Below are 27577 nucleotides of genomic sequence, written 5' to 3' on the forward strand. Positions count from 1 at the left end.
AGAGAAAAACACAGCACAACTTAGGGGCAGGAGAAGGCATCAGCCATCTAGAACAGGGAAAGAAACAACTAAGTATGAAGACTCTGAAACTACTTGGTGCAAACATTCTGCATCAGACAACATCTGATGGTTTGGAGTGGAAGGGGAACCTTGGAGAAGCTGGGATTTATGTGTTAGAAGCTGAGGCAGCTGTGTCATGATTCTTTTTTTTTGGTCATTTAACAGCAGATTTTCCCTGTCCTCTTGTCAGAATGCCAGGTGATGTGTCACCCAAAATGCTCAACTTGCTTACCAGCTACTTGTGGGCTGCCAGCAGAATATGCCACGCACTTCTCGGAAGCATTCTGCAGGGATAAGATGAATTCCCCTGGCCTGCAGATGAAGGAGCCAAGCACCAGTCTGCATCTTGAAGGATGGATGAAAGTGCCAAGGTATAAACAGGAATCTTGGTGCCATGTCAGGTGCTGAAATACTTGGCTTTATATTATCCTGGCTCTTAAAATGAGTTAATTGGTACAGGCCCATTACGTGGGCATTACACTTGCCACCACCATAATTACAATTGCTACCACTGAAACTTCTCTTTTATGGAGTTGCATGTAGAATCCAAGCAGGAAGTCCAACATGGCTTTGTGCTTATTTTCCTCAGGAATAATAAACGTGGGCAACAGGGCTGGGACAGGAAGTATATTGTCCTGGAAGGAACCAAAGTGCTCATTTATGATGCAGAAGCAAGAGAAGGTAACTTAGAATTTCTAGCAAGGACATATTTTTTAAATCTTCAGGTATTGTTTGGTGAGTTGAGAGGCTTAAAGATTATTACTCTTTGCTATGGCTGTACCAAATTTAGCTAAATCTTCAGTGATAAGGCAACATTATTTTTTTCTAGACCCTTAGCCATTTTATTAGCTGGCATGTCATAATAATCCAGCTGTGAAAACATACAGTGTGCATCCACTTCATTTTGCTATCACAGTTATTTTCTTGCTACCTGTTTGTCCATTCCTAATCTGTCTCCCCATCCTCCTGCAGCTGGACAGAGGCCTCTGGAGGAATTTGAGCTCTGCCTTCCTGATGGTGATGTAACTGTTCATGGAGCTGTAGGAGCTACTGAGCTTACCAATACAGCAAAGACAGGTGAGAATCTTACATAGATGAGGTCAAATGGATTTCATCTGCCTTGCCATCAGTTAGCCTTGTTTGGCTGAACAGAATTTTCTCCCTCAAGCTTTCATTCTGTAATGCTGTGATTTACCTCCATCTGAATTAGGGGAATAGCTCAGCACTCCAGATCTAGTTACACCCAGGCTGTTGCTTATGTTGTGGTAAAACCGTGGTTAGTATAGTCATCAACTCAAATGGAAGTAAATTTTAAGAGATTTGTAGCATAAACACTTGGTTTATTTAAATTTCTTCTCTATTAACTGTGATGTATAACTCCTGCCACCATTGTGCTCTGACCAGAAAGCCATTAACTTAGAAATGCTGTGGGGTATATACAGGCTCATATTATGAAAAAATGTTGATGTGTTGATTTGTATGTACTGAATAGAACTGATGGATAAGATTCTGTATGTCTTGACTGTTACATTAAAGGATACAGACTGTTAAAAACAAAGGTTTCCATAACCAATTTTTACAGATTTTTCTTAATCAGTACAGGGAAAACTTTAGTCAAGTGGCTGGTTTTGGTCTGGGTTTTTTTCCCCACAATGAAATTTCTTTCTTTTTTGAATAAAAGGCAAGAAATTATTTTTGTTCAGTTAAAGACAGCCTTGTATGTATGGATTGCATACATCCAGCTAATATTTAGGTGTAAGTAGCTAGCCTGTGCAGGACCTGTAAAGGAGAAACCAATGTGTAAATTGCCATGGTACGTCATGATAAATACAACTTCTCTCCAATGAGGCTGAAAGGTGTTGATTTTAAATCCATTGACAATATTCCAAAAAACTAATCTAAGTCTTATTCTATCTATATAACATCTCAGATGTGCCATATATCCTAAAATTGGAGTCTCATCCACACACCACTTGCTGGCCTGGTAGAACACTCTACCTGTTAGCACCCAGCTTCCCTGACAAACAGCGCTGGGTCACAGCACTGGAATCAATAGTGGCAGGTGGGAGAGTTTCCAGAGAAAAAGCTGAGGCTGATGCTGTGAGTATAAAAGTTTCATTTAATAATAAAATATTCTGGGAGGGAGCAGAGTTTTGAAAAATATTTTTTCAGTATTTGACATACTGAGGTTTAACTGAAGGTAAGTTATTGCTTCTGCCTCATAATATGAGCACCAGGAGCCAGTTCACTGTGAGACTGATGCTATGTATTACAATACCCTTCTTTAGACTTGGGGAGTGTAGTAAGAGGATCCCAAAATACCTCTGTAGTTCCAGCAGGGGAAGGAAGAGCGGTTAGGACACGGTTTTAGTCCAGTCTCATAAGGTACCACATGGAATGATCAAACCTTAAAAGAAGCAAAAACTCCCTCCCCTCCCATTCTTAGAGAGTCAGAAGTTTTGTTTCTTGTTGTGTGGGGAGGTGTGTGTGTGTATGCGCGTTTTATTCCTAAGAGGTTAAACAGATTTGCTTAGGTTTTGGATAGCCTTTCTCATATTGTTACACTGATGACTCTCTATTTTCTGGTAAAGGGAGATTGGATTCTATGGCATTGCATAAGAGAATGTTAGCTCTGGAGGTACGGAATATGTGACTGCAGGAAATCCTCTTTTTTTCTCAGGCTCACATTCCTTTTGTCTCTGAGAAAAATACATGCTCCCACCAACATTTATACTTTTCTTTAATCCTTCCCCTTGGAAAATTCCACTGCTCTGTTGTAGAACGTTGGGGAAAATGGAAAGGATAGAGGCAACAATGGGTTCTGTCTGAATTTAGGATAATTCTGATCAGTTCCCCTTACTGCGTTTAAGGTAGATAAAAGTTTACTAATTCTTTTGTAGGAGGCATCCCTGCAACTTTTAGCTTTCTGAGAAAAAGAAATCTGTGCCAAGCTTTTTGCCTGTCTGAAATTATGACCTCACATTGTTAAAATACTCACAGATAAAGAGATGAAGATTAACTCAACAAGAAAAACAAATTTTTTGTCATTTGCAGAAACTGCTGGGGAACTCCCTGCTGAAGCTGGAGGGTGAAGACCGTTTGGATATAAATTGCACAATGCCCTTCAGTGACCAGGTAATGGTCTTGTTCACTTGGGTCTTTCTCAGTAGTGGATAATTGATTCAGGGAAACGGTATCTTGATGGCAATATGTGTAATTATGCCCTTGTTTGTGGGTTTGATTTTTTCTCTTCACTGCTAAAGAGTGTCATACAAGTTGCTCTTGGAGCATTCTTTGTTCTCCTCATGTAGTGCTATTTTTTCCCCTGTTGTAGGTAGTACTGGTGGGTGCAGAAGAAGGTCTCTATGCCCTGAATGTACTGAAGAATTCCTTAACACACATCCCAGGAATGGGTGCTGTCTTCCAAATTCACCTCATCAAAGATCTGGAGAAGCTACTCATGATAGCAGGTACAGGGCTGTGTGTTCCCATTGGCTCTGCAGTGGCTTTGTGCTGCCAGGCCCTGCTTGCCTTTGGATTCATTCCAGGCTTTTGTCTGGTTTTTTATCAGCAAATTGTCAGGAATGACTTGCTGTGGTTAACAGAGTCTTGTCTGAGGCTGGCTGGTAAGGGATTATGTATGTGAATGAAGGCTCAGTCAAACCTTCACAAGAAGGTGATTTCAGAGCTGAGGGAGGGAAGAACCAGAGACAAAACATTTCCAGGTTAGAGGTCAGTTGTCATTTTAAGTTCAATTTAAAAAGTGTTGAGCTAATCAGTGAACATCTCTTCGTAATTATTGCATAACCTTTTAATGTAATTAACTCTTTGAGGACTGCTAGGTGATCACTGACATAGGGCCAACTCTTATCCTCTCTTGCCCTGTAACAAAGCTGGGACTCCTGTCATGATTTAAGATTACTTTATGAAAGGAACACCAGCTTTAATCTCTCCATCTGTGGTTTTCCAGAGATAATCCTTCCCACACAGATGTAGGCATGCTGAACATTATCGTGTATCTTCATCTGAAAGCCCAAATTATCGAAGTGTCTATATGACATTTGTAAGGAATGAAAAATAAATTCTCTCTCTTGTTCTGCTTGTTTTGTGGGTTTTTTTTTCCTGGTAAGGATTTAAGATGTCCATGGTTTATTTGTGTCAGGGTGATAGAGAACAAAGCAAATCTCAACATAACAAGAAGGCTGTGTTAGTCTGTCACTGGACTTCTGAGAGGAATTGGCCTTGGGCTATAATGCAATTCATTAGGGCAGTTCTTGGAAATCCCTTACCAGTTCTGTTAGCACAGAGTGATTAAAACATCTTGTACTTGCAGAAGTTCTGAAGGGCAAAATAAAACTTCCTGGCTAATTTTGAATAGTGTCTTAATGAGGCTACAATTACTCTGTTCTGCTAACTTCAGCAACACTAATAATCCATGCAGAGAATTGCTGTTCTCCTGGTGGATTTACTGCCTGTTGTGGGGTTGGGTTTTTGTAAGTTTTCTGTTTCAGTTTGAATAGGAATAATATGGAATGAATTCTACATGGTACCTTGTGACTGTTTCCACAGTAACAGCCTGTAACAATGAGCTGCTTGTTTAGGTAAGACTTCGGTAGAGAATAGGGAGTTCTCCCTTGATGAAATGCAACCTTTTTTTGTTTCCAGGAGAAGAAAGGGCTCTGTGTCTTGTTGATGTAAAGAAAGTGAAGCAGTCATTAGCCCAGTCTCACCTCCCAGCCCAGCCCGATGTCTCACCAAATGTCTTTGAGGCTGTCAAAGGATGTCACCTTTTTGCTGCTGGCAAAGTAAGTTACAGCTCCCTCCTGCCCCCAGACCACCTGTTACACTGCTCTGAGTTTAATATTAACCAAATCAGCATCTTCATTCCACTGGCAACACATCCAAGGTCTATATTCTTGTTTTGAATATTTTTTTTCAAATAAGGACAATGTATGGGCTGAAGGGAGGCTGAGCTGGAGACAGAATGGGGGATCTGGTGCTAATGTGGAGCAATTCAGTCAGGATGCCATGATGGTATAGCCTAAACTGCTAGGTAGTAAGAAATCCAGCATAGCATGGTACTACTGTCTCCTCACTATTGACTGTAATTTTGAGATTTTTAGTTAGTGAATTCTATCCAATCTTTGCTCTTGAATGTCATGCTTCCAGGCTAGCAAATTTCCTTAGGTGTTTGTGTCACTTTAATTCTAGACATTTACACAGGTTATTGGTTTTAGTGTGGAGCATTAAACCACAGCAAAATTCTCATTAACAATTACTTCTATGGCCTACCTTGGTAACAAACTGAACACCACTCATTTAAAAAAAGTGATGCTTAAGGTAAGTTTCAGGGGTTAAAATGTAGATCTAACATATTTCAATTTGTCAATCCCTTTTCTGTGGGAAACTTTCTAATTTTTTCTTAATGTCTTTCAAGCATAAAAGAAATCATAGAAGCCATTTAAATTCATGTTCTTTTTTGAGAATGTGAAGAGGCTTTTCATTATTTCATGAATTCACAGTAATTACCCTATTAAAAGACGTACTTGCTTATCTCTGCAAAGTTCTTTTTGTGGCAAGAGGTGGTTCTCAGATCCATTTCACATGCTCAGCAATAGAATTTACTTTATTGCCATCCTGAGCTATGCTTGTTATCTTCCTTACAGGTTGAGAACAGTCTTTGTATCTGTGCAGCCATGCCCAATAAAGTGGTGGTTCTGCGATACAATGAGAGCTTAAGCAAGTTCTGTATCAGAAAGGTGAGTTTAGTAGCTCCCTGCAGTAGCTGAGGTAATTCACATAGTGTTCTAAGCCTTTGCTTTGGAGCAAACATCTAAAACCTTTCTGTGTGCATGAGAACATTTGTTTGCCAGCTAAAATGATAACAAATTGAACTGTGCACTGACTCAAAGTGGAGTAGGCAGAAATTTCCTTTAATAAGAGCTGACATTTTTGGAGAGATGCAGAACAGAACTGTGATTTTTTTTGAGATATTGGACTGAGCTGTCATCATATCCTCAGAGATCTCTCCTCAGGACAAAATGTTTAAATACCACCTGCCTTAAAACAGGCTGGCACCCAGAAACTCATGTCCTCTCCTATTCACAAATTAAAGGATGCTCCAGTCAAACTACAACTCCCTGGGAGATTCTGCAGGTGACTTCGAAGGCACCAGTTCATTTTACAGTGTGGCTGAGGCTGTTATCCCTGAGTGCTATGTGGGCACTGCTGGAGGGAAGCAATGGGCACAGTCATGCAGATCTAGGCTCCTCAGGAGGAAAGCCATAAATAATGGAGATCTTGGCACAAACAATGTGGATGCCAGCTAACCTGGAATGTGTACAAGCATTGTAGCTGATACCACCAACTCCTGCTCACAGCAGGGAATGCCCTTCCTCTAACAGGGGTTACATGCAGAACATGCAAAAGTGTGTTTTAGCGGGCAGGTTTTCCCTATCTGCACTAATCCAGACAACTGAATTTAGATCCTAACAAGATGGCAGCAAGCCCAGAATATGCTTTTCTTTCCTGCCAACTAAATTTCCAGATAAAGTAGGATTTATGCAAGGAATCTTGTCCTCAGAAGATCTCAGGATCTGTATGTTGTGTCAGGCTAACCTGCAGAACTATCCCAGCTGTTCAGTCACAAGGCAGGTCTTGGTGGACATCTCTCTGTCATTGTACAAAGAAGGAAGGAAGGAAGGAAGATTGGCTGCGACCTACTGTAAACAGGGAGCTGCTCACTACTGCTCCAGAAAACTGAGCTGCAGAGCAGAAGAACATCTTCCAGAACAGTATATTCTTCCAAAAGGAAGGGGTTAGCACCTCAAGGCGAGTTGATATGCAAGTCTACATTCAAGCATCACTTCCAACAAAACAAAACTTTCTTCTAGCAAGAGTTTTTGTCCAGATGCTTTTTAGAGGCTCTTAGGGTCTTTGAGGTTGCCATCTCTCTCCCTTTTGAAAGATAAATGTAGCAATAGACAACCTTCCAGACTGAGCACTATCTGTAAGCTGGTACAGGGAACTAATATCTGTCCATACTGTCCTTTTTTCCAGGAGATTGAAACCTCTGAGCCTTGCAGCTGTATCCATTTGACCACTTACAGCATCATCATTGGCACCAACAAGTTCTATGAAATTGAGATGAAGCAGTACACACTGGAGGGTAAGAGACAATTCCTGAGGAATGTTCCAAGTGGCTCCACAGGTTCTTTTATAGGGCTTTTCGAAAGCAGTTTAGGAAAAAAAGTTGGTGCAAATCAAGGTGTTTGTCTCCATTCTCTTTGCAGAGTTTTTGGATAAAAATGACCACACTTTGGCCTCTGCTGTGTTTGCTGCTTCCACCAACAGTTTTCCAGTCAGTATCATCCAAGTGAACCCAGCAGGGCAGAGGGAGGAGTATCTGCTGTGTTTCCATGGTAAGTGGTGCTAGTGTTGTACCCCTCCTGTTCTCTGAGCTGCAGAAGGTACCTAAGTGCTGTTGAATTTTGCACAACCTGCTTTGGCTTAGAAGTTCTCCATGCCTGTGGATCAGTTGCTGAGTGTAGACTTCTGTGCCTGAGGGAAGGACCACAAGCAGTGTGTTAAGTGCAAACAGGTGTTTGATTACCCTGATAAGGTGTTCAGGGGCTCTCAGACTTGGGCTTTGTCTGGTTCCTGTGCAGACAGGTAAGAGTTTTTAACCTTCTTGTGATTAAGTAAGAGAGGGTGTTACTTTTTTCTATAGCTGCTTTTGTTGCCCTCTTAGATACTGTCATGAGAATGCACAAATCTTCAAAAGCCCACTAGCAGTAATTTTGGGTGAGTAATGGTAGGAGTCTCATCACCTTCCCAACTGTAGATTAAATAATAACCTTACCTTAGCTGGAACAAAGAGACCTAGAATTGCAGCACCTTTTGGCCTGGCAGTAGTCCTACATCTAACCAATTCCATGGCATTTAGAGTAATTCATGGCACTCTGGGATTTGCAGGATGTCCCTGATAAAAAGCCCAGGAACAACTGCCTTTGTCCCTTCAAAATAAATGAATAAAATTCAGGCCGATGCTCACGACATGATGTGACCTCTCTTGGCAGAGTTTGGTGTCTTTGTGGATTCCTATGGAAGACGCAGTAGGACAGATGACCTGAAATGGAACCGCTTGCCCTTAGCTTTTGGTAGGTGTTGAGGGACATTCCCTTGGATTACAGAAATTACTGAAACCAGGAAGCATCCTTGTGGAATGGGTAATCTGCACTGAGCCCTTCTGTCTCCTTTTCCCTCTCCCAATTCTTCCAGAAGCTATGGAGCTTTTTCCCACGATTTAAGCTCACTATAAATCCAGATGGCAAACCTTCTGAAATATAAGCCATTTAAGGAAAACTAAACCAAGTTCCATTTCCTTAATGTTCCTAATCTGACACTGATTGAACTGGCTAGTGGAATTTTTAACCATGCTCTAAGTTTCTGAAATAGTGAAGAATATGAGGGCTACATGGCTCCCTCAAGCCTTTTGGCACTGCCTAATGGGATTTTGTTCAGTTAATAGTCTGGCTTTAATGCCTTTTTTATGATACTTTGGTTAGTAAAGTCCTTGAGACACGGTTTCAAAGCAACAATTCTTTAAGCTTGCATCTCCCCACTCACTTACTGATAGTGTCTGTGTCATTACATAAAATGTATTCTTTAGTTTTCCCACAGGGCTGTCAGTCTCTCTTGTGCTTGCTGTTGTGTTTTAGAAGTTTTTAATAGAGAATGTATTCTGTGTTTTTTCCTGCCTTTGCACTGCTCCTTCAGCCTACAGGGAGCCCTATCTGTTTGTGACCCACTTCAATTCCCTTGAAGTGATCGAGATTCAGGCACGAGCTTCTCTAGGGTAAGTTGTTCTCTTTTCATTCCTTTGAACAGCCTGTTTTGCATAAATATACTGACTTGCCAGGAAAGGGTACTGTGCTGCTACTGTAACGGACTTTTTCCTGCAATTTTCCCCAGAACTCCAGCACGAGCCCACTTGGAGATACCAAACCCACGGTACCTTGGGCCTGCAATCTCCTCGGGAGCCATCTACTTGGCCTCCTCCTACCAAGACAAGCTAAGGGTGATCTGCTGTAAAGGCAATCTGGTGAAGGAGACCAACAATGAGCAGCAGCAGCAGCACCACAGAGGCTCCTCTGCCACGCGCAGGTATGGTGACATCAGGGTGTCACAGTGACGTCAGGGTGTTACAGTCCCTGGGTGCCTCAGGAGCAAACTTCCCTCCTGATGCCTTTTCCCCTGGCATGGTGGGATGCCCTTGTTCTGCTCCTAGAGGCTGATGACAGCCAGTTACTGTAATGCTGGAATAGAGTCACTAATGGCTTAACATCCAGAAGGAAACAAACATCAGCTCTAGGAAGATGTGGATAATCTCCATAAAAGCTTTGTGACCTTGTGCTGGTTTGCTTTGATGTTGTGATAGAACTCTGGCTTCAAAGCTTTTTGAGCTCAGATGCTGTTGATTATTACACTAAACACGGCTTGGCTGTTAACACGCTGTAAAGCAAGAGCCCCCTTCTATCAAATAATGAGTGTGCCTTAGGGAGACAGTGCTGGAAAGTTGTGATGTGATACACAGGTAATTAGATACAGGGGCTGATGGTGCCACAGTGTGCACAGGACACTGAGAAATTGAGGCTTGTAGTTCATCCCAGCCTGACCTGAACATCCCTGAGCTACTGAAAATTGTGTGAAAACACATATATCAAATTTTAGTGTATTTTTATATGGAAAAATGTATGGCTGGAGTGTATGAAAAGGTGGTGTCCTCTGGCCTGTTCCGTACACATGATTTACACTGGCAACTCATTAAGGCACTTTGCCAGCGTGGCTCATGTGATGGATGCTCCAGCTACCAAAATATCTCTGCATTTTCCATCTTTGCTCAGGGAGGGGCTGATGCTTCTCACCCAAAGGCTGGGGGTGTTGGGGGAAAAGTTACATTTTTGCTAAAAGAAAATGTAATGGGAGGTTTTTGTCACTCAGCAGTTCATATCAATTATTTTTGAATGACAGCAGCCCGAACAAGAGAGGCCCTCCAACGTACAATGAGCACATCACCAAGCGGGTGGCCTCCAGCCCAGGGCCTCTGGAAGGGCCAAGCCACCCCCGGGAGCCCAGCACACCCCACCGGTACCGCGAGGGACGGACAGAGCTGCGCAGGGACAAGTCCCCGGGGAGACCTCTGGAGAGGGAGAAGTCTCCGGGCCGACTGCTGAGCACCCGCAGGGAGCGGTCCCCGGGACGACTGTTCGAGGATAGCAGCCGAGGGAGGGTGCCTGTGAGTGGGGCCAGAACTCCTCTTGCTCAAGTCAATAAGGTAAGTCAGGAGCCTGCAGAACATGTCTGTTTTCAGGAAAAGGCTTGTATGTACTGCAGAAGGGCTGGTGGCACTGGAAAGCACAAGAGCAGATCAAATCTCACCTGCCTGCTCCTCAAATTTTGTTGGAACAGAGCCCACAGGGTGTCATGCACTGGCCTTGTGTCCACCTGCCCTGGGCTGGTTCTGGGACTGCAAAGCTGATTGACACTAGAATGGGCTGAAAGCAAAGGTGCCTTTACTAGCAAGTGACAGAGGATTTGAAGGGGAATAATGTCTGGAGCAGGGAATGTGGGAGCCTGCTGTGCTCAGAGTGATGCTGACAGTGCCTGCCTTTGTCAGTGTTTGTGGATGACAGGAGCCCTGGCTCTGTGGGAGCAGCAGGGGATGCACTGGTGCCAGCACCTTGTGCCTGGGAGAGAAGTATCTGTGACTTGTAACTTGCCCTTTTATTTCCCTGCCAGGTCTGGGACCAGTCTTCAGTGTAAGTCTCAGCGAGACAAAGTTACTCATCTTGACCTGCAGGAAAAAAAGAAAATGGACTGAGTACATGCACTCCATCTGTCTGCAGCCCAATTCCCAAACAGCATTCCTGGGCCAAAGCTCGCTCTGCAGTGGGAGCCGTGACGCTTTTGAAGACCGTTCGCAGCTCAGTTAATTTCTCTGTGCTTTTCTGCACTCCTGTTTTTGCACTTTGTACTACTGTTACTCTTTCAAGCAGTTCATTAACTTTTTGTATCCACTTTAGTCCCTAGTAGTTCATCCCAGAAATGGGACTAGTGTCCTGCCCCAGGTCATCACTGTGGTTAGCACCCCTTAACAGAGAGTTGGTCATAGTTCTGAGACGTTCTGGGAGCCCCTGATGGCCTGGAAACAGAAGGGCCAAGGTGAGTGAGTCTTTCAATAGGAACTATGGTTGGATGTTCTCCACAGAACACATGAAAAATTTCTTCTGATTAGCCTGTTCACCTGCCACTTCTGAAAGTTATTTTGTTCTCACTAACATTGCTTTAGAGCAGCTCTGATGGGGAGGGAAGAACCCTGCTTTAACTGACCCCTCTGCCCAGCCCTGAGACAAAGTGCATTACCTACAAGCTACTGGGTTGTAAGACTTTATCCAGGTCTTCTGCATGACAGTTCAGTGCATGCTGCTGCACCATCACTGGCTGCTCTCTCCTTTTAGGTTGCTTTGCTGAGTAGTGTATTGTACCTCACTTGTAAATTAACTGAAACCTTTAGATTACGCTGCAAAATAGCCGTTAATTACTCTAGAAATTTGGCACCGAAGACTTAATAAGCCTTATTCTATGACAAGAATTACAGTCACTCCTCTCAGCACTGGACATGGTCTCTTCAGCAAAGAGTCCTGCCAGCCTCAGCTCCTCCTGTGAGCTGTAGCTTGTCGTGCAGTCAGATCCGGTGTCTTGGCACAGGACACTCACAGGGAGCAGCTTTGGCAGTTGCTGACACACCTTTGCTTCCCTGTGTCTGACCTCGAGCCTTTTATTGCTTCCTATTCTTTTCTGCTGTGAACATGAAGCAGAGAGCAAATGATTTTCAAAGCAGGTTTTGACCATTCACTCTGCAATAGCAACATTCTAAGTGAACAACCATGTTCTTTACAACTGGAAAGAGCAAAACTGCAGCCAATCTTCCCTTGGCGCCACACTAAAATTTCTGCTAGTCCCTTGCAAGCCTGTGCTAACCTGTTCTAGAAGCCCATCAAAATTCCAATGCCTTGTCGGTGTCCTTTGGCGAGTTTCATGAATATTGTATTCTGTTCTCGTCTGTTGGGTTATTTTCAGTCAGATGATTTGGCAGGAAATTTGCTGAAAGTTTTTCTCTCCTGGTCTGAATATTTTGAAAGGTCACTGAGATCAGTCTTTAAATCTTTGCATCTCATGGAAGATCTTCAAGACCTCAGAAAAGGGCTTGTTGAGTCCTGAAAGCGTGTATCTTGTGTCTTGTTCGTGAAATGCTTCCTGCTATAGAAATAGCTCAAAGGACTGTACATATTTACAAGAAACTTTATATTCGTAACAAAAGGGAATTGAATTGGTTTCTACTTTTTTATTGTAAACTGTGTGTTTTTCAACACTAGCTTTTTGTTTTACTGGTGGTTGTGGACAGCCATCTTCAGACACTGGAGGAGCCTCCCCTCAGTCCTCCTTGCTCCCATGAAGAAATATTGTAACATTAAATTGCAATTGAAGCTTATTAGCATAAATGAGATTTTAGGTCTCTAGAAGTACAGGATTCTTCTTCATTACCTTTTTATTATTGACAAGGGAGGGAACCAGAGGGACAGTTCAAAGCTCCACCTGGAAAGTATTGAACTTTGTTGTTGAACAATAACCAAATAAAACAAATAACTATCTTGACTGGCATGGTGAAATGACAGCTTCCTTCTCTCTAGAGTGCCCCTCCCCCTCCTGCCCTGTCCCTGGCTCTGGGGCTGGGGAATCCTGGGTGTCACAGCTGACCCAAGAGCAAACCCTGGCAATATTTAGCATTTAATACTCATCATTCCCTGAACAAGTAGCATAAGTGGCTTCACAAACCCCAAGCATGTTGACATGCTTTAAACCAGGTGGATTTATCTGAGTACTTCACTAGAGCAGCAGTCAGCTGCAAGCACCTACAGCTAAATCCTGCCTCACCAGTGAGACAGGCAGAGGTGAAGCACCTGTGAGTATCTGGGAAAACAGTCTTGCCCTGGTAAATGACCCCACACATCTTGAGCTGGAAAAAAGGCATCTTAATTAACAACAGTGTGATCTAATGCCAGGTTTGGGACTTATCCCAGCAGTATACTGGGAGCAAAGTAGAGGGAGATAGTTCCTCATCCCACTGCTGTAACATGCTGGTGCTTTAAGGCCTAATAGCTGCAATTTTAAAAAAAGACCATTCACAAATCCAGTCAGATTGAGTACAACCTGCAGAGTTACTGTACAGCTCAACTTAACACCTGCTGGGAAAACTTGCTAGATCAGACTTAAATGTAAATACATCTATTTTTAACTGAACTAGTTTTTACAGGGTCTGAAGTATTCTTTCACAGGAAGAGGTTTTTAATATTCACACTGCTGCCTACAGTAACTTAATTTGTTCAGTGTTTTTGGTTCTGTGCACATACCCACCCCCTCAGCCCCGAGAAAGGGCTTGTTGGAGGCTGTGGGGGTGGGTTACTAATGGCTCCTCTTACGTTTTGGTCTACATGACATTCTCCATGAAAATGCTCTACATCAACCCCGAGCTGCTTGATTTATCTATTGTGCCTACTATGATGTATATGATGAAATGCTGACTTGTTCAATGTTCCTTTATTTCTTTTACTGTGCACAAACAATACTTATTTAAAGCTCATTGTTGCAGTCCTATGATGCATGATCTGAGTTGTAACAAAACTAAATTAATCCAGAAACTGGTGGAGTAAAAGAAAATTAATTATTTATTGAGCTTTTTGATTCCCAAGAACCCTGCACAAATCCAGGTCAGCTTGACCCCCACATGCTGTGCTGAACTTCAGGGGGTCAGGGGAGGGTAGGGAGCTCTTGTTATGCCTGTATTGGTTTACTCCAGGGTCCCCAAAAGTGACTGTAACAAAAGTGTCTGCACCTACCTTTAAAAAATGTGCTCTCCTAGCAACAGCCAAGAATAAACATAACAGCACAGACTGTGAGCTGTGGGTGGGGAATGTAAGTGAGCTAATAAACCCAACTCTTGATCCAGCTTTTGCCTTTGGAGGGATTTGATTCATCCCATTGCAATAAGGGAACACAGAGTGATTAATCTAATTCATTCATCTATCAAGCAGAAAACGACCTAGCAAAAAAAACAAGAATAAGACACCAAACCCTAGGCCCCAGCAAAAACCAAAACAACCAGCTTACCTCTTCCTTCATCCACCCTCCTGCTGGAGAGAAAGGGAGGTGGGGGGCTGAAGGTGGCAGTGGCTTACCTGAGGAAATCTGTGGCTCCTGAGACTGTCCATTGAGGCCACAGGTGCCAGGGACCATCTCCTCTCCATCAAATGCTGCTTGTGGCTGGAGAGCCCTGGGGACAGCTGTGCTTGGTCACCCGTGGGCAGGGAAAGGTGGAGCTGAGGGAGGGTCACGCCTGCAGGCTGTCACACAGCCTGGGCCCCCCCTGGGCTCCCACCTGGGCCCTCCCAACTCTTTTGGGGCTGCAAAAGCTGATGGTGCAGTGGCAGCTGCAGTTCCTGTGCTGAGCCCTCTGCTAGCTGAGACAGGGCCAGGGACTACAAACCAAAAATCAAAATTAAAAACCCTCAAGCTTTCTACACAATAATTGTTCCTGTCCTGTGGTTCCACCATACCTCATGCACTGCTGAAGAACATGGAGTACTCTGCAGGTACCAGCACTGACCACACTTCCCATGGCCTTAGAATTCCCTGGAGCTACTGGACGCTGCAGAGGCACAGGCTGTCCCCTCACACAGCTGGACCTGACCCTGCATGAGCCTCTGACCCCAGAGAGTCACCCTGTTGAGGACAAAGACTTGGGGAAAAAGGTCTGCATGAAGTGGCTGCTGGAACAAAGAGAAACTGACAGGAGGCTGAAGGCCCATCCCAGGCTTTCCAGCCCTAAGGGACTGTTGCTGGAGCTTTGAAGTAATTGGCCTCTTGTCCGTCCTCTAAACTTTACATCACAAATAAACATGAATACCTTGGTCTTCTTCACTAAGTGCAAGAGGATAAAGTGCTTCAAGCTGCACGGCTAAATGAAAAGCTTGCACAAACCACCAAGGCATAAAACTGCTATCAGGAAATCACTAACAAAATAACAATTCACTGAATGCAAGGTTACCAAAGATGGAAAAATAATAACAAGACAAGTCACCCACTTCTCTTGAAGATGTTTTATTTGTTTCTAAAGAGGCTGAAAACAAGCAATTCTGTAGTTCAGAATACCAAATACTATCCATAACACAGAATGAAGAAAGAGTTTTCAGAGAAAACCATTGCACTAGACCCAGATCTACTTAGCTACAGAAGATATTGCAACAAGGCTGGTGAAGAGACCCCAGGATGGCAAAGCACCCTCCTGCTGTGGCTCGCTCCACTTCATGCTGGCTGCTGCACTCTGTCCCCACTCAGACTCCTCACAGACTTGTGCGAAGTGCTTTCCCCCACAGTGGGACGGGGCTGGTTATCATTGGCACAGTCACAGTGCCCCAGGCACCAAAACGAGCCAAGGAAGGGCCCAGCAGGGCCCCTCCAGCACTGGTTCTTCCCAGGCAGGCCCAGGGCACACTGGCAGCAGGTTTGCATTAATGTTGCGTTTGTTTTGGGATAAAACAGGCTGTCAACACTGAGGACAGGCAGCCTGGCATTACTATAATCACTTAGAAAACAGAAACAGAATAAAAAGTTGCCCAGCTCCAGCCCTGGGTACAGCGGGCTGCAGTGCTGCTGCATCCAGCACACTGCAACTGCTGACACTGAGGGGCAAGTTTGGCCACTGGGACACAGGAGACTTACAGTCCCCTTCAGGCTGTTACTGAGGAACTAACCCCTAAACTAAACCCATTCATTTCCTTACAGCCACCCCGCCCAGCTTAAGAAAGTATTCATCAGTGACAAGAGAAACTGGTTTCTAAAAGCAGATTACTGCAAGACACATTTACAATTTACAAAAAATCCAGCCATTAAAAACAATTGTCTTTACCAGAAATTCCACAGGGGAAAAGATGTATTTCAGTTCTCATGAAGAGAAAAACTACACAGCTATTCACAGTAGAAACAGTGCACCCCACTCTACTGTAAAATAATAATGAGCTTGTAGTGATTATGTTGCTGATTTTGCCCAGAAAAGGCTACTACAAAAAAGATCAATACTCACACTTACTTCAGCCAGGCAAGCTTGGAACTCATTACTGAAATAATGTTTGATAAGCAACGGAAGCAGTAATGAGCTTGCTTTTGCAGAGTATTATGCTCAAATCAGATTCCCCAAGAATCCTGAACTTTCTAGACTTTGGGCTGGCAGCTTCCCAGTCTGCCTCGCTGCTAAAGCTCTTTGGTCTGTTGCTGCCTTCACATTATTCACCCTAATTAAATTGGTCGTTTTTTAACTGAGCTGACAAGTGGCACTGACACCTTTGCCACCTGTCTAGTTGCTGTGAACCTGCCATTTCCAAGAACTTCCAAGGTGGGGCTAACAAAATAAGGGAAATACAGGAGAACCTGGAAGTCTCAGGAACAGTATGAAATCAGAGTTCGTTTGCTACAGCACAGAGCAGAAGTACATTTGGTTAAGTGAAGCATTTTTTTTCTGAGACTGCACTGGCCCAGAACAATTGGTCACAAATGACTGTGATGCTCATATCGGCTTGTACAGCAAAGTGGTCACGTATTTCTTCTTGTAACGGTGTGTAGCACTAAGCACCATCACTCCATCCTACAGGGGAGGGAAAACAAGTAAGCATGTACCATGGTCAGACACCCAGGCTTCGCATGTGCAGGACATGCCCTGGCCTCTCACCTTGATGGAAAGTGCATACAGGTGGTTCAACATGACGTGGTTGGGTTCAGGGAGCAGAGCGGGATCGCACTGCAAAGAGGGAGAGTGTGACAATAACAGGAGTCACAGTTCACACCCATCACAGCTGATGGGTGACAAACAGTATCTGTGACCAGCCATACCCCCAGTACATCACTGCTGCTCATGCTGAGTCCATCACAAACACAGTAACCATTTCAGAACAACCACAGGTCCCTCGGTAAAACCTCTGCATCCTCATCAGGACCATGAATCAGACTCTGATTACCCCTTATCTGCTTCTGGTGTCTTAACAGTTGACAAGATTAAGGTTTTGGGAGGAAAACAGCAATATAATTTTCCATTTTAATGACAGTCAACTAGAAAAATAGATTTACTTCAGATGAATCTATCTGGACACGCATAATGTGGAACTCACCAATACAATAACTTATCCTAAGGTTTTTCCTAAGCTGTCCCCTGCCTGTACTCAGATTTTTTCCCCATCTGCTCCTACCCTCAAGGGCATTATTTAGCAAACCAAAGTAATGTACTCACAGAAATGCCTGTGTCCTTGTTCAGGATGACCTGCAACAGGTGTGGAGGGAGAATGGGTGGAGATTTAAAGCGTTCCTCTGCCTTACAAACATAGGGCTCCTGGTGGTATGGTCCTGGGGGTGAACTTGACAGCTCTGCCAAAGCAATAGTAAATATTTAATCCTAAATACTTTTTAAGAACATCTGCTCTTTATAGGTACATGCAACCTAAGGGAATCAATGGCACTTAAGTACAACAACTGCAGCAGCTGGTGCAGTGCCAGAGGATCAGTCACTGCCCAAGACGGGATTTAAGATGCCCAAAGCCTGACTTGAAATGAGCTGTGAGGTTTTGGGCAGCAGTTTTGAGGGCCCAGCTGCACTTCAGAACTTCTCTGCCATCTCTGCCCAGCATTTCTCCTGCAAACACTCCACAGTGCAGGCTGTTCCTGCAAGGGATGTACAAAAACATGGGATGCACCTGTGAAGGGCAACTACTCCTCCTGTGCAAAGACTGGGCTGTGGAAAGAGCCCTTCAGAGTCCAATCAGGACTACAGCATGTGGGGCAAGGCATCAGCTAGAATCTCCTCTTGGCCTGTCCCACAGATAACACTTTCTCCAAAAAGGCTTTGTCCAGAGCAAAGTTGTACAGAGCAAAACCCACCCAAACACACCTCCTGCCTCAGGTCCAAAGGTCTTCTGAAGGAGGATGTAAAGTACTATTTCAGTCATGGACTCCATCCCTACAAAGCTCAATAACAAACAGGGCAAGGCTGACCTCAGACACAGCTCAAACTAAACCCCACCTCTTCTGTTACACTACAACTTGGAACTTAAAGCAAAAATTGCATTTTTGTAATATTCTAAGACATAGATAATTTATACTACACTGTGAGGATATGATACACTCCTGAGCCTGTGTTAGCACTGAGATGCACCTAATTTCTCCCTCTTAAAGTGCAACTTCTGACCCCCTCAGCCATCTCCTTAGCAGAGGAACACTGAATTCGGAGCAATGTAGGCTGTCAACATTGATTTGATGTGGTAAAGCAGAGACTGATCCACCAATGACTGCCCTAAACCCAGCCATTGCACACAGCAGGGGCAAACAGTTATTAAGCACCCATGACTTCCTCATCACATCTGTGTTGCCTTGTCAGAGGTTTCCTCTTCTGTGCATTCCACATTCTTCCTTTGGGCATTTGTGATTCCCGCACACATCCACAGGGCCTGACACAAGTGGAGATTAATCTCTACTGGAGTTTTAACTCCAGACAAAAAGGAAAATGAAATTTTTATCAGCTCTAAAAAGTGTGATATAAAGTTACCAGTAAGCTCATACCAGACATGTCTGAACACTTTTGGGAGTCCACCATCAAAGCATCGAAAACTTCAAAGTCAGTTTTCTTCACCTGGATGATGTTGTTGACAGTACCCAGTTGGCTGGTTACTACTGGCTGGCAAGAGGCAAGATACAAAAATCAGAATAAAAAAAGCCTGTGGGACTAATAGATTCTCAGAACTACACAATCAGCATTACCAAGAATGAAGTATATTGCTTTTGAAATATGACAGAACCAGATCTGAAAACAGCTCAATGAGTGTTAGGTTAAGGGGAAGTGCAGGATTTTAAGGACTGGGAGGAGAAAATGCCAGATGAACCTGCCAATCCCACAGGGCTGCAGACAAGGCGAGGGTCAGGTCTGGGCTGGAGTTACCTGTGACACCAGGTCTGGACACTGAGTTCATAAGCATGTGGGGAACTGCTGGGCAGGCTGGGGTTAAAGCTCATTTTATAGCAGAGGAGGAAGAACAGGCCTGGTAGATTTTGGCACATTTACTGGACTATGAAAAGATCTAGAGCAGCAATAGCAACAACCTGGCACAGAGGGCCAGGACAGCACATGAGCTCTGGGCTGTCAGCAATGCTATAGTGCTCTAAAAGACAGTTTGGCACTACACAAGAAAAGCCTGGCATCACTTATAAACCAATGGCCCAGAGATCCTGTCCCTCATTGCATTTCATGCCCTCTGAGCTCAGTTTGATGCTACCACCCAGGCCAGCAGGGATCAGAAACCTCTCTCACCAGCTTGAAAAGCCACTTTCTCCTCTTCAGATGTCTCAATCAATAACAGTGACTCAAAGCAAATGTTACCTCTGCAGGATCATGTGTCCACTGCCCATCCACAAAGAACTTGTACTGGTGCTCTCCTTCTGGCAGATCCAGGATTGCCACAAAGTTATTGTGACTGGAATTTAAGACAATCAATCAGCCCTGCAATGTTCTGAAAAGTACCTTGATCTATAAACTGTGACACACACTGTGACACAAAGCACAAGCCTCCTCAATGTGCAAAACCTTAAAAAGTCACATTCAGAGAATCTCTGATGCAATCTAAAGGTAAAGAATCAAATTATGATTAATGCTCAGTGACAGTGAGTCCCTGCACATTCCTCACATCCCATAACTGGCACTGAGCTTTTGGAAAGTCACCCTCACATTTTCATGTTACTTGCTAGCACACGAGACCTCATTTATCTGCTGATGGAACAAGATCAGCTTTCTCATATTTCCTTGCCTTTCAGTATTTGCCATCAGAAATTGCATTTCCCAAATGCCCTTGAAATAAACGAACAATGAGCAGATAAAAGCAGCAGCTAGATACTTCTGGGTTACTTTGGGTCTGAATAGCTGCTGCTTGGCAATTTCCATACTCCTGGGCTGTGAACTCCCTGATTCTTCAGAAGGCTTTACCAGCATCTCAAAAATGATGCTGCTCCAAACGGCCACAGTCTCTGGACCCTTTGAGACGGTCAAAAGCCACTGACATGGCAAGGATGTGTTATCAGAGACACTGTGCTTAGAACCAGCTCCCCTATCCACACCCCAGTCCCACTCTAGGCACAGACTGCACAACAGGGACTGTTTTGGGTTATCTGCGTGTTGTGCCCAGTGAACTGACACATTGGCTCCACTTCCACCCTGTGCCATCCAAGAATGGAAAAGTCAGATTGTCATCAAGGGTTTGAGGAGAGAAGCAGGACAGTGGTAAACTAAGCACAATCCCATCTCTCAAGTGACCACCGTCCTCATGGCATTGAGCACTCCCAGTCCATGGGGAACACCACTGCAGCAGCACTTCATTACCTCCTTGTCAGAGGAATTTTACTCCAGTTGTTGAAGGATCCTGATAAATAAACTTCTTTCCCTCCTCCAGTCCAGCGAAAGACTGTTGGCCGAGCTTGGGTTGGGGTTTTGTCATTCACTTCCAGATCTTGCTGCCAAGCTAGAAACTCTTCTTTCTCCAATGGAGCCTACAAGCACAATGTCTCAATCAAAAAAGTTTCTTTCCTGGCAGACTTAGACAACCTGTGTCACACTGAACGCTTTTTTTGCCCTCAGGCATGATTCTCTAGCTTTCGTCAGATGCAGAATACAAGCTGCATTTCTAGATGCCGTTCACAAGTTCAATTTGCACAAATTCCACAAGGTGTTAAAGCCTACCAAATTTGCAGGAAGAGTGGAAGGCAAAATAATGCCACTCCCTCCCAGTTATACCTGCTTAAACATCAATTCACTCTCTCCTTGGCATGGGAAGGAAGGGGGATGGTCAGCTGTGTGTAAACACAGTGACAGAATCCCTGCAGGTTGCAAACAGCCCCACAGCATTCCAAGCAAGCAATGCTGGGAGAACAAACCAGCAGTACCTTCATTTCCTCTGAATGGAACAAGTCTGCATCTTCAGGACTATCCATTAAGATTTTTGGTCTGTCATCCTCTTTGGTACTGATGGCTCCTCCTGAGCTGTCCCCTCGGGAGGCCTTGTGCCCATGGCGCTCCAGCCCCGCTCGCTCGCTGCTTGTGTTCCCCATTTTTATGGATCTAAAAGAGCACGGAAAGCCAATTAGCACAGGTACTCCCAAAGCTGGAACACCAGCAGGCAGGAAAGAAAACTCATCAGTAGACTTGGTCTGTGTTTCTGAGTTGAAGAGCCTCAGAAACTTGATTAACCCATTGTAAAGCAATACCACACTCTGAATAAAGGCACTAAATGACAGGTTTTAGCTTCTTCTGGTAATGTGCTACAGTTCAATACACGAGCACCTCTATCAGATTCAGCCACTCAAGAAGCTGACCAAGCAGGTCCCTGCCACACAGCTGTTGTGTCTTCCCAAGCTAAGGGCTTGCTCTTTGCCTTCTGCCTCCCCGTGCATTTTGCCAGCTGGAACACCAGGGGAAGTTTCTGCCAGAACGCTCCAAAACTAGCCTACATGAAATGTGACTTCGCTAGAATAACGTTATCTCACCCCGATGAGGATGCTGAGAGCAGCTGAAAGGGGCTCTAAACACAGAACCACAGAATGTCCTGAGCTAGAGGGACCCACAGGGATCATCTAGTCCAGCCCCTGGCCCTGCACAGACACCCCAAACACTCCCACCCAGTGCCTGAGAGCGCTGTCCAAACGCTCCTGAAGCTCTGGCAGCCTCGGGGCTGTGACCATCCGCTGGGGAGAGCTCAGTCCCACTGCCGCTCCACGGACGCTCCCTCTGTCCCCGCTTTCCTCTGGGAGAGGCAGCGCCTGCCTCGCCCGAGACCCAGCCCTTCTGCCGCTTCACAGCCCTGCGTGGATGCGCACGGAAGTCTCCGCCGGAAGGGGGCCCGCGGGCGCCCAGCCCCACGCACCGGAACCTCCGCGGGGCACGGGGTGCACAACCCGGCCTGGCAGCACCGGGATGCCCGACCCCAGGAGCCGCCCCTGCCCCGCCGGGCCCGGCCCCGGCACCCACCGCCCGCCGCGCTCCCGCCGCCGCTGCAACGCTTCCGCTTCCGCCCGGCCGGGCCCGCGGCGGCCGGGGGAAACCCAGCCCGGCGCGGGCGTTCCGGGGCTGCCCCGCGCCCCACCCTGGGCTCCCCCCCGCGCCTCTTCAACACCGAACTGGTGCCAGGGCAAGGCTCCGTGCCCGCCCCGGGAGCCGCCGTGTCCAAGCGCCTGGAGGCGGTGTTGGAGTCACGCGAGAACGGCGTGTGCCCTGCGCCGTGGATCGGGAGCGGCGGGTGGGCCTGAGCCCCAAGGCCAGAGTGCGCTGGAACCATGAGCTCTTGTCTGAGGGAGCACAGATGGCAGTCTAAGTCCTTAACTGATAAATGTTTCCCAAATGAAATTACACTGATACATTTCTCAAAGCATTCCCACTTACACTATCTGGTTTTACCCTTGGCTCTCCCCCAGCTGTTGCTGTTTCTTCCACTTTCCTCACAGCCACAGAACTGAGGTCTGCAGGTGTGTCACAGTTCTCTTTACAGGGGAATTGCCTTTTTTCCCCATTACAAATAGAATGCACACAGACAGAAGGATTCCTGCCAAATGGAAGTGTATCCACACGCTGTAACATTGTGGGAAGAATTCCGCCGGGATGGACAGACTGGCTGTGCCCAGTGCAGCGCTGGCTCCCACTGTGTTTTGGGGAACAGCTGCTTCCTTTTTGCACGGGACTGGCTGGCAGGGGCTGCCAGGGCAACGTGTGCAGGCAACTCTTCCCCAGCCCTGCAAAACGGCCCCTGCTATAAAATGCAGCTGCTCTTATTTTGGCATTTCACACAGCTTAGTGATCCTAAATTCCTTGTCTCCAACCCCAGTTGTTTTCTTCTCCCCAGTTTTCTTGGCCAGCACTGTTTGCAGTACAGGGTACCATGTCTTGCCTGTCACTTGCCCATCAGGACCATTGTGATGATCTGCAAAACAGCCACATAGACCCACCACAGGCCATGGTACCTTCACCTGGGGCCTGGCCTTTGCAATGTTTTTTATTCTTCTAAGAACCACAGAGTGGTAACAAACTGCAGGGTAAGGACTGCTAACAGGTCACAAGGCTATGGTAACCAGTTTGTGGTAGGTACAAGCATTCGTTTTAAAGTCTGGTGTTAAAATGTGTAGGTTCCTCTTTCCGTGGTGATGAACCAGCCTCTGTGTGCTCCATGCCAAAACCTTTGGAAGCTGCTGGCCTGTGGACGGGACAGAGGCCATGGACAAAGCATCTCAGTCTCACTGTTGCTGCATTCTCCTCCCTGTTTTCCCTGTGTCTTCTCCCTTTTCAAGCCTGATTCTTGTTTCCTCTCGCCATGATGATGCCTTTTCCTGGTCTTAAAATCAAGAGTCATACATGGTTAGAAGGGGAAAAGGGATTTTACCTTGGTATTTATTTTAAGAGATCCTTAGGTGTACACGTCCAGGTCATATGCATCGAGATGTACCCCACCGAGTCTATCTCTCCTTTTGTCTTCTGTCTCCACCTCCCCCTTCCCCAACATTGGGTATAACATTATAGGTTTTACTAATTAGCATATCTATCAAAGATTCCCCAATGAGAGGCTCAAGTGAGCCCCCCTCCCCAAGGAACCTTCCCCTGGATGGTTCTATCTTGGTTTACAGAATGTGTTCTGGAGAGGACCTTGGGGTCTGGGGCACACTGATCTCTGGCTACGAAGCTTCTAAAATGTTTAGTCTCTTAGCTTAACAAACAAGTCCAAGAATGTAGGCAGAAAGGCACTAGGAATACAGAAGTTGCAAAAAGGTACAACAGGGGTATAAAAGAAAAGGCAAAAATCTTCATGGCATCAATGACAGGTGGGTGTAGCACAGTCCTGGAGCAATCAGCCTTGTAACTCACTTTGTCAGGTGCTGGTCCCTGAGAATATTGAGGGCTGGATGACATTACACCATGAAAAACTAAATCATTCCCCCACCTCCTCACACACGTCTCTGTGCATGGTCCTTGCATTCACTGGAATGTTGTTTTCTCCCCTCAGCCTGAGTGGGAGCCCAATTCCCTCACAGCTGTTAATGCAGGAGATGTGGGAAGCGAAAGATTAGCTAAAGACAAGCCACAGGAGCCTGGCAGAGCTCAGCCACCCACTGATTCTCTGGAACCCTGGAGTTTTGCTCCTCCCTTTAACAGCATCTGTGACATTTTGCCTCCTTCTATGCTCTGCAGCCTGAAGGGCATAAAAACTCCCCCTCTCCCACCCCATCTGAACCAGCATCCACATTCCAAAGGAAGTGTACAAAATACCTTTTCTACTTCTGCCCCACTGGGGTAAAAGGATCAGGGAAAACACAACTGAGTAATTCTGAATAAGAAATTCTCTTAAAAAAAAAAAAAAAAAGAAAAAGAAGACACAGTCCACTTTGAGACTGTTCATAGCCCATAAAGCAAGATAAAAAGTAATCGATTAAATGCTTTACCTGGTGTCATGACTGTGCCACACCACCTCCTCCTAGGACAATGTGAGGTTTTAAAAGCAGAGGCTTGTAAAACACCTGCAGGATATGAAGAGCCATGTGGTCTCTGTTAGTTGCCATGTCAGTAGCCACAAGCAAAGCTCAGCTCCTTTTTCCCTCACTCACAGCTACCTTCTTTAGTAAACATGAACTAGACCTAGCATGACTATTAAGTCTTAGTCAGAAGTTAATTATAAGGCAGTTTGGTTCTTGGCTCTTAAAAAGATGAGACTCAGCAGGGCTGGTCAAAGTTCTGAGAATCATTACAGAGCACTTTTGGTGCTGAACAGGCTGAGGGGTCAAGTGAAGTGACATCTTTGCTACTGAGTGACTCTACCCCCTTGGAGATATCACTTACCGTCCCTCTCCGTCAGGTGACTCATTTCAAAAGAGAGTAAGGACCAAACAGGATAGGTCTGAGGTCAGGAGAGACCTGTATTAGGGGAATGCATGTCTTGGATTAGATGAGGTATGTGGTGCTGTATTTCCCACTGATTCATTCATTAAATGCCTTTCACATTGTTCCCACCCCACATTCCCTTGCTCCTAGCCGTGGCCACTCCCCTGGACTCTCCCTATTGGTTCCTGTACCCCAACTCCACCCATGTACTGCCCCTGAGCCCCTGACAAAACCCCCTGTGCCCAGATCACGAGATCTCTCTGCCTCTGGGGGCCAGTGGACAAGATGTGATTAAAAGTCCTCTGAAACCCTCATGGGGAGACCCTTCTCGCCTCCTTTGCCATCACTGGTTGTAAGGCTGATAGCTGGCCAGAGCAAAACCATGGAGCCATCTGAAATGGACTATGGGAATGCAACAATGGTCGCACTGCCCTAAGCAGCTCCACTGAGCTCTCAGGAAAGCTGCAGCTTGCAAAACTAAATCTAGCATTACAACAGGGGTAAGGAGTGACCTTAAAAGCTTTTCAGGCACAGAAGTCAGGGATGACACTAACCAAACACTGCTCTAGGCCAGAATCTCTCATTTTCACTATATGCATTCTCTCTCTTTTTGTTTAATTAAAATCAAAAGGCAATTAAGCCCCCATTGAATACTGGTTGAAATGTGAACATGAGGCTGCCACGGCTCACCATGACCACACAGCCTGCTTTGGTCTGTATAGTTTACTTTCAGTGGAGTTTCCCTTCTTCTTAGAGTGGGTGTCAAAAAAGAAATGCAGTGCCCTTAAGCCTCAGGCTGTGCAGTTCAAAGTCCTGAAGAATCCATTGATATTTGGCAAAGTTCTTTTCCCTTGACATGATACAAGCTTACTTAGCCAAAGAGAACTCATTGTAAGTGAAGTGGAAGCAGCCTCAGCCCTGCAGCGAGAGATGACAAACCCAGAAGAGCCATCCTCAGACATGACCTGGTAGATCAGATTCAGACATACCATAAATCACATTGTAAAGGACACATGAGCAAGTACTTCTTGCAGCTTGTGAGCTGGGTGGGAGCAGAACAGAACTTACCCTGGAGTTCAAGACAGGATAAATTTAACTGCAGAAACTCTCTGGGTAAATTTCTTACTTTAGTCTTCCATTCTACCTTGGGGTCTGTCTTGGTTTGAAAGACAGGTGTCTGCTAAGGAAGGCAGAAGCCTCCCTTGGAATGGCAGATGCAACCCTCTTCCCTCTGAGATATTATAATTTTGAAATCACGGGGCTTTCAGGCAAAGATGTGGGAAAATAGGAATAACAGTTCTTTACTATTATATATATAACCAGTCAAACAAACAACAATAACTCTGGCAGTAACAGCAAACAATCACAAACCCAGTGCCAGCCTTCTCGGCTGTCAGGCCCTTTCCCCTCGGGTGCAGTTCCGCTCGCAGCCGGCAGGGGCGCTGGCGGCTCCCGGTGAGCAGGGCAGGTGCGATGGTTCCCCCGCGGCTGCAGGGGGCGCTCCGGAGCGAGCTCGGGGAGCAGCGGCACTGGTGGCCTGGGATCCGGGAAGGGATGGGACAAAGGCTTCACAACCCCCTGGGCAGCTGATCCCGGTGTCCGGCTGGACCCTCAGGAACAGCAGGCTAGAACGGCAGGCTGGAACGACAGGGACGAGCACAAATCCCGGATGGCAGACGAGGTGTATCCAAACGGAGAACCCCCCAGAGGTCTGGGCAGGCAGGGTGAGCACGGCTACAATGTAATGAAAGCTCAAAGCAGCGGCGGGACAGGGCGGCCACAGCCCGGCTCCGAGCGGGGCAGGGAAGGCGGGCTTGGGATCCTGGTGTTTCTCCAGCAGAAAGAAAAGCGGCCGAAGGAAAAGCAGCTTCCTCTCTCTGTGGATGCCGACACCGACTGACCACACATCCAGATGAAACAAAAAAGAGCAGCCAGGTCTTTTGTTCTTCTTAAGTATCTGGCCATTTGTTCCCCTAGCAACAGTATGGGGGGAAATTCCTTTAACAGAAAAAACTAGGAGAGGGTCCCAAATTTGTTTTTCCATCTTTACACTGGCTGAGTGATCTGTTTCCAGGCCCCCTCCTCCTTTTAGGTCACTTCTGAATTTAGGCCACTTTGCCAGGCTGCCAGGGAGTGCTGCAGAGGAAGTCGGGCAGCCTCCTCAGAGGCTCACTTCCATTTCAGGAAGTGAAATTTCCACTTGTCCTGCTGTGCGTGCAGAACATGCCATTGTGTGGTAGCTGATTAGCCTGTGGCACAGGGGACAGAGAGAGCTCTTGGTAAGACAGTGTTGGAAAGGATGAAAGTTTGGTAAGAAAGTTTCACAGATATGTAGGCTTGGCAGAAAGATCTCTGAATGTAGAAACTGAGGATGAGATAGAAATGAAAGCAAGTTTCGGTAGAGTAAAAGATGTTTTGCTGAAACACTGATCACTGAATAACTGAGAAGGCAAAGGT

General features: G+C 45.7%; 2 protein-coding genes across 14 annotated transcripts in view; one reads left to right on the top strand and one right to left on the bottom strand.

Annotated features, from left to right (window-relative positions):
• The window catches only part of CIT (citron rho-interacting serine/threonine kinase), a 69643-nt gene extending 55500 nt beyond the window's left edge, over positions 1 to 14143 (top strand). For 7 of the 9 annotated variants that reach the window (XM_069030815.1, XM_069030814.1, XM_069030823.1 and 4 more), the window contains 15 exons: positions 251 to 431; positions 650 to 741; positions 1033 to 1137; positions 1991 to 2160; positions 3115 to 3195; positions 3395 to 3530; positions 4726 to 4865; positions 5727 to 5819; positions 7120 to 7228; positions 7353 to 7481; positions 8139 to 8219; positions 8839 to 8917; positions 9034 to 9225; positions 10093 to 10396; positions 10861 to 14143. In XM_069030815.1, the coding sequence (XP_068886916.1) occupies positions 251 to 431; positions 650 to 741; positions 1033 to 1137; positions 1991 to 2160; positions 3115 to 3195; positions 3395 to 3530; positions 4726 to 4865; positions 5727 to 5819; positions 7120 to 7228; positions 7353 to 7481; positions 8139 to 8219; positions 8839 to 8917; positions 9034 to 9225; positions 10093 to 10396; positions 10861 to 10884 (1916 nt within the window). In that variant the 3' untranslated portion in view covers positions 10885 to 14143. The remainder of the gene's footprint in view (positions 1 to 250; positions 432 to 649; positions 742 to 1032; positions 1138 to 1990; positions 2161 to 3114; positions 3196 to 3394; positions 3531 to 4725; positions 4866 to 5726; positions 5820 to 7119; positions 7229 to 7352; positions 7482 to 8138; positions 8220 to 8838; positions 8918 to 9033; positions 9226 to 10092; positions 10397 to 10860) is intronic. The other 2 variants (XM_069030816.1, XM_069030818.1) reach the window with 1 other exon arrangement.
• Positions 14144 to 15263: 1120 nt separating this feature from the next.
• On the bottom strand, positions 15264 to 22321 carry PRKAB1 (protein kinase AMP-activated non-catalytic subunit beta 1). 5 transcript variants are annotated; one of them, XM_069030975.1, is made up of 8 exons: positions 21887 to 22110; positions 21148 to 21322; positions 20588 to 20754; positions 19595 to 19688; positions 18781 to 18895; positions 17459 to 17592; positions 16904 to 16972; positions 15264 to 16819 (listed from the first exon to the last, which is right to left on the bottom strand). In XM_069030975.1, exons 1-8 carry the CDS (start codon positions 21940 to 21942, stop codon positions 16742 to 16744), a joined length of 888 nt encoding a protein of 295 aa, XP_068887076.1. In that variant the 5' UTR covers positions 21943 to 22110; the 3' UTR covers positions 15264 to 16741. The 5 variants fall into 5 exon arrangements, with proteins under 5 accessions (XP_068887076.1, XP_068887078.1, XP_068887079.1 ...); XM_069030977.1 differs by lacking the exons at positions 15264 to 16819; positions 21887 to 22110 and adding an exon at positions 22229 to 22321 and having other exon boundaries at positions 16820 to 16972; XM_069030978.1 differs by lacking the exons at positions 15264 to 16819; positions 21887 to 22110 and adding an exon at positions 22125 to 22221 and having other exon boundaries at positions 16820 to 16972.
• Between the last annotated feature and the right edge of the window lie 5256 nt (positions 22322 to 27577).

Source organism: Aphelocoma coerulescens, chromosome 15 (assembly GCF_041296385.1).
Source record: "Aphelocoma coerulescens isolate FSJ_1873_10779 chromosome 15, UR_Acoe_1.0, whole genome shotgun sequence".
NCBI lineage: Eukaryota > Metazoa > Chordata > Aves > Passeriformes > Corvidae > Aphelocoma > Aphelocoma coerulescens.

What these genes read in the sequence shown, in the direction of transcription:
- PRKAB1 (XM_069030974.1), bottom strand. Translation starts at nt 21,942, where the DNA reads ATGGTCACAGCCCCGAGGCTGCCAGAGCTTCAGGAGCGTTTGGACAGC. An exon ending in GGACACATGATCCTGCAGAG is followed by an intron (nt 18,896 to 19,594) that starts GTAACATTTGCT and finishes GCCTCTTGCCAG; the next exon opens with CCAGTAGTAACCAGCCAACT. An exon ending in ACAAGGACACAGGCATTTCT is followed by an intron (nt 16,973 to 17,458) that starts GTGAGTACATTA and finishes CCCTCTTTGCAG; the next exon opens with TGCGATCCCGCTCTGCTCCC.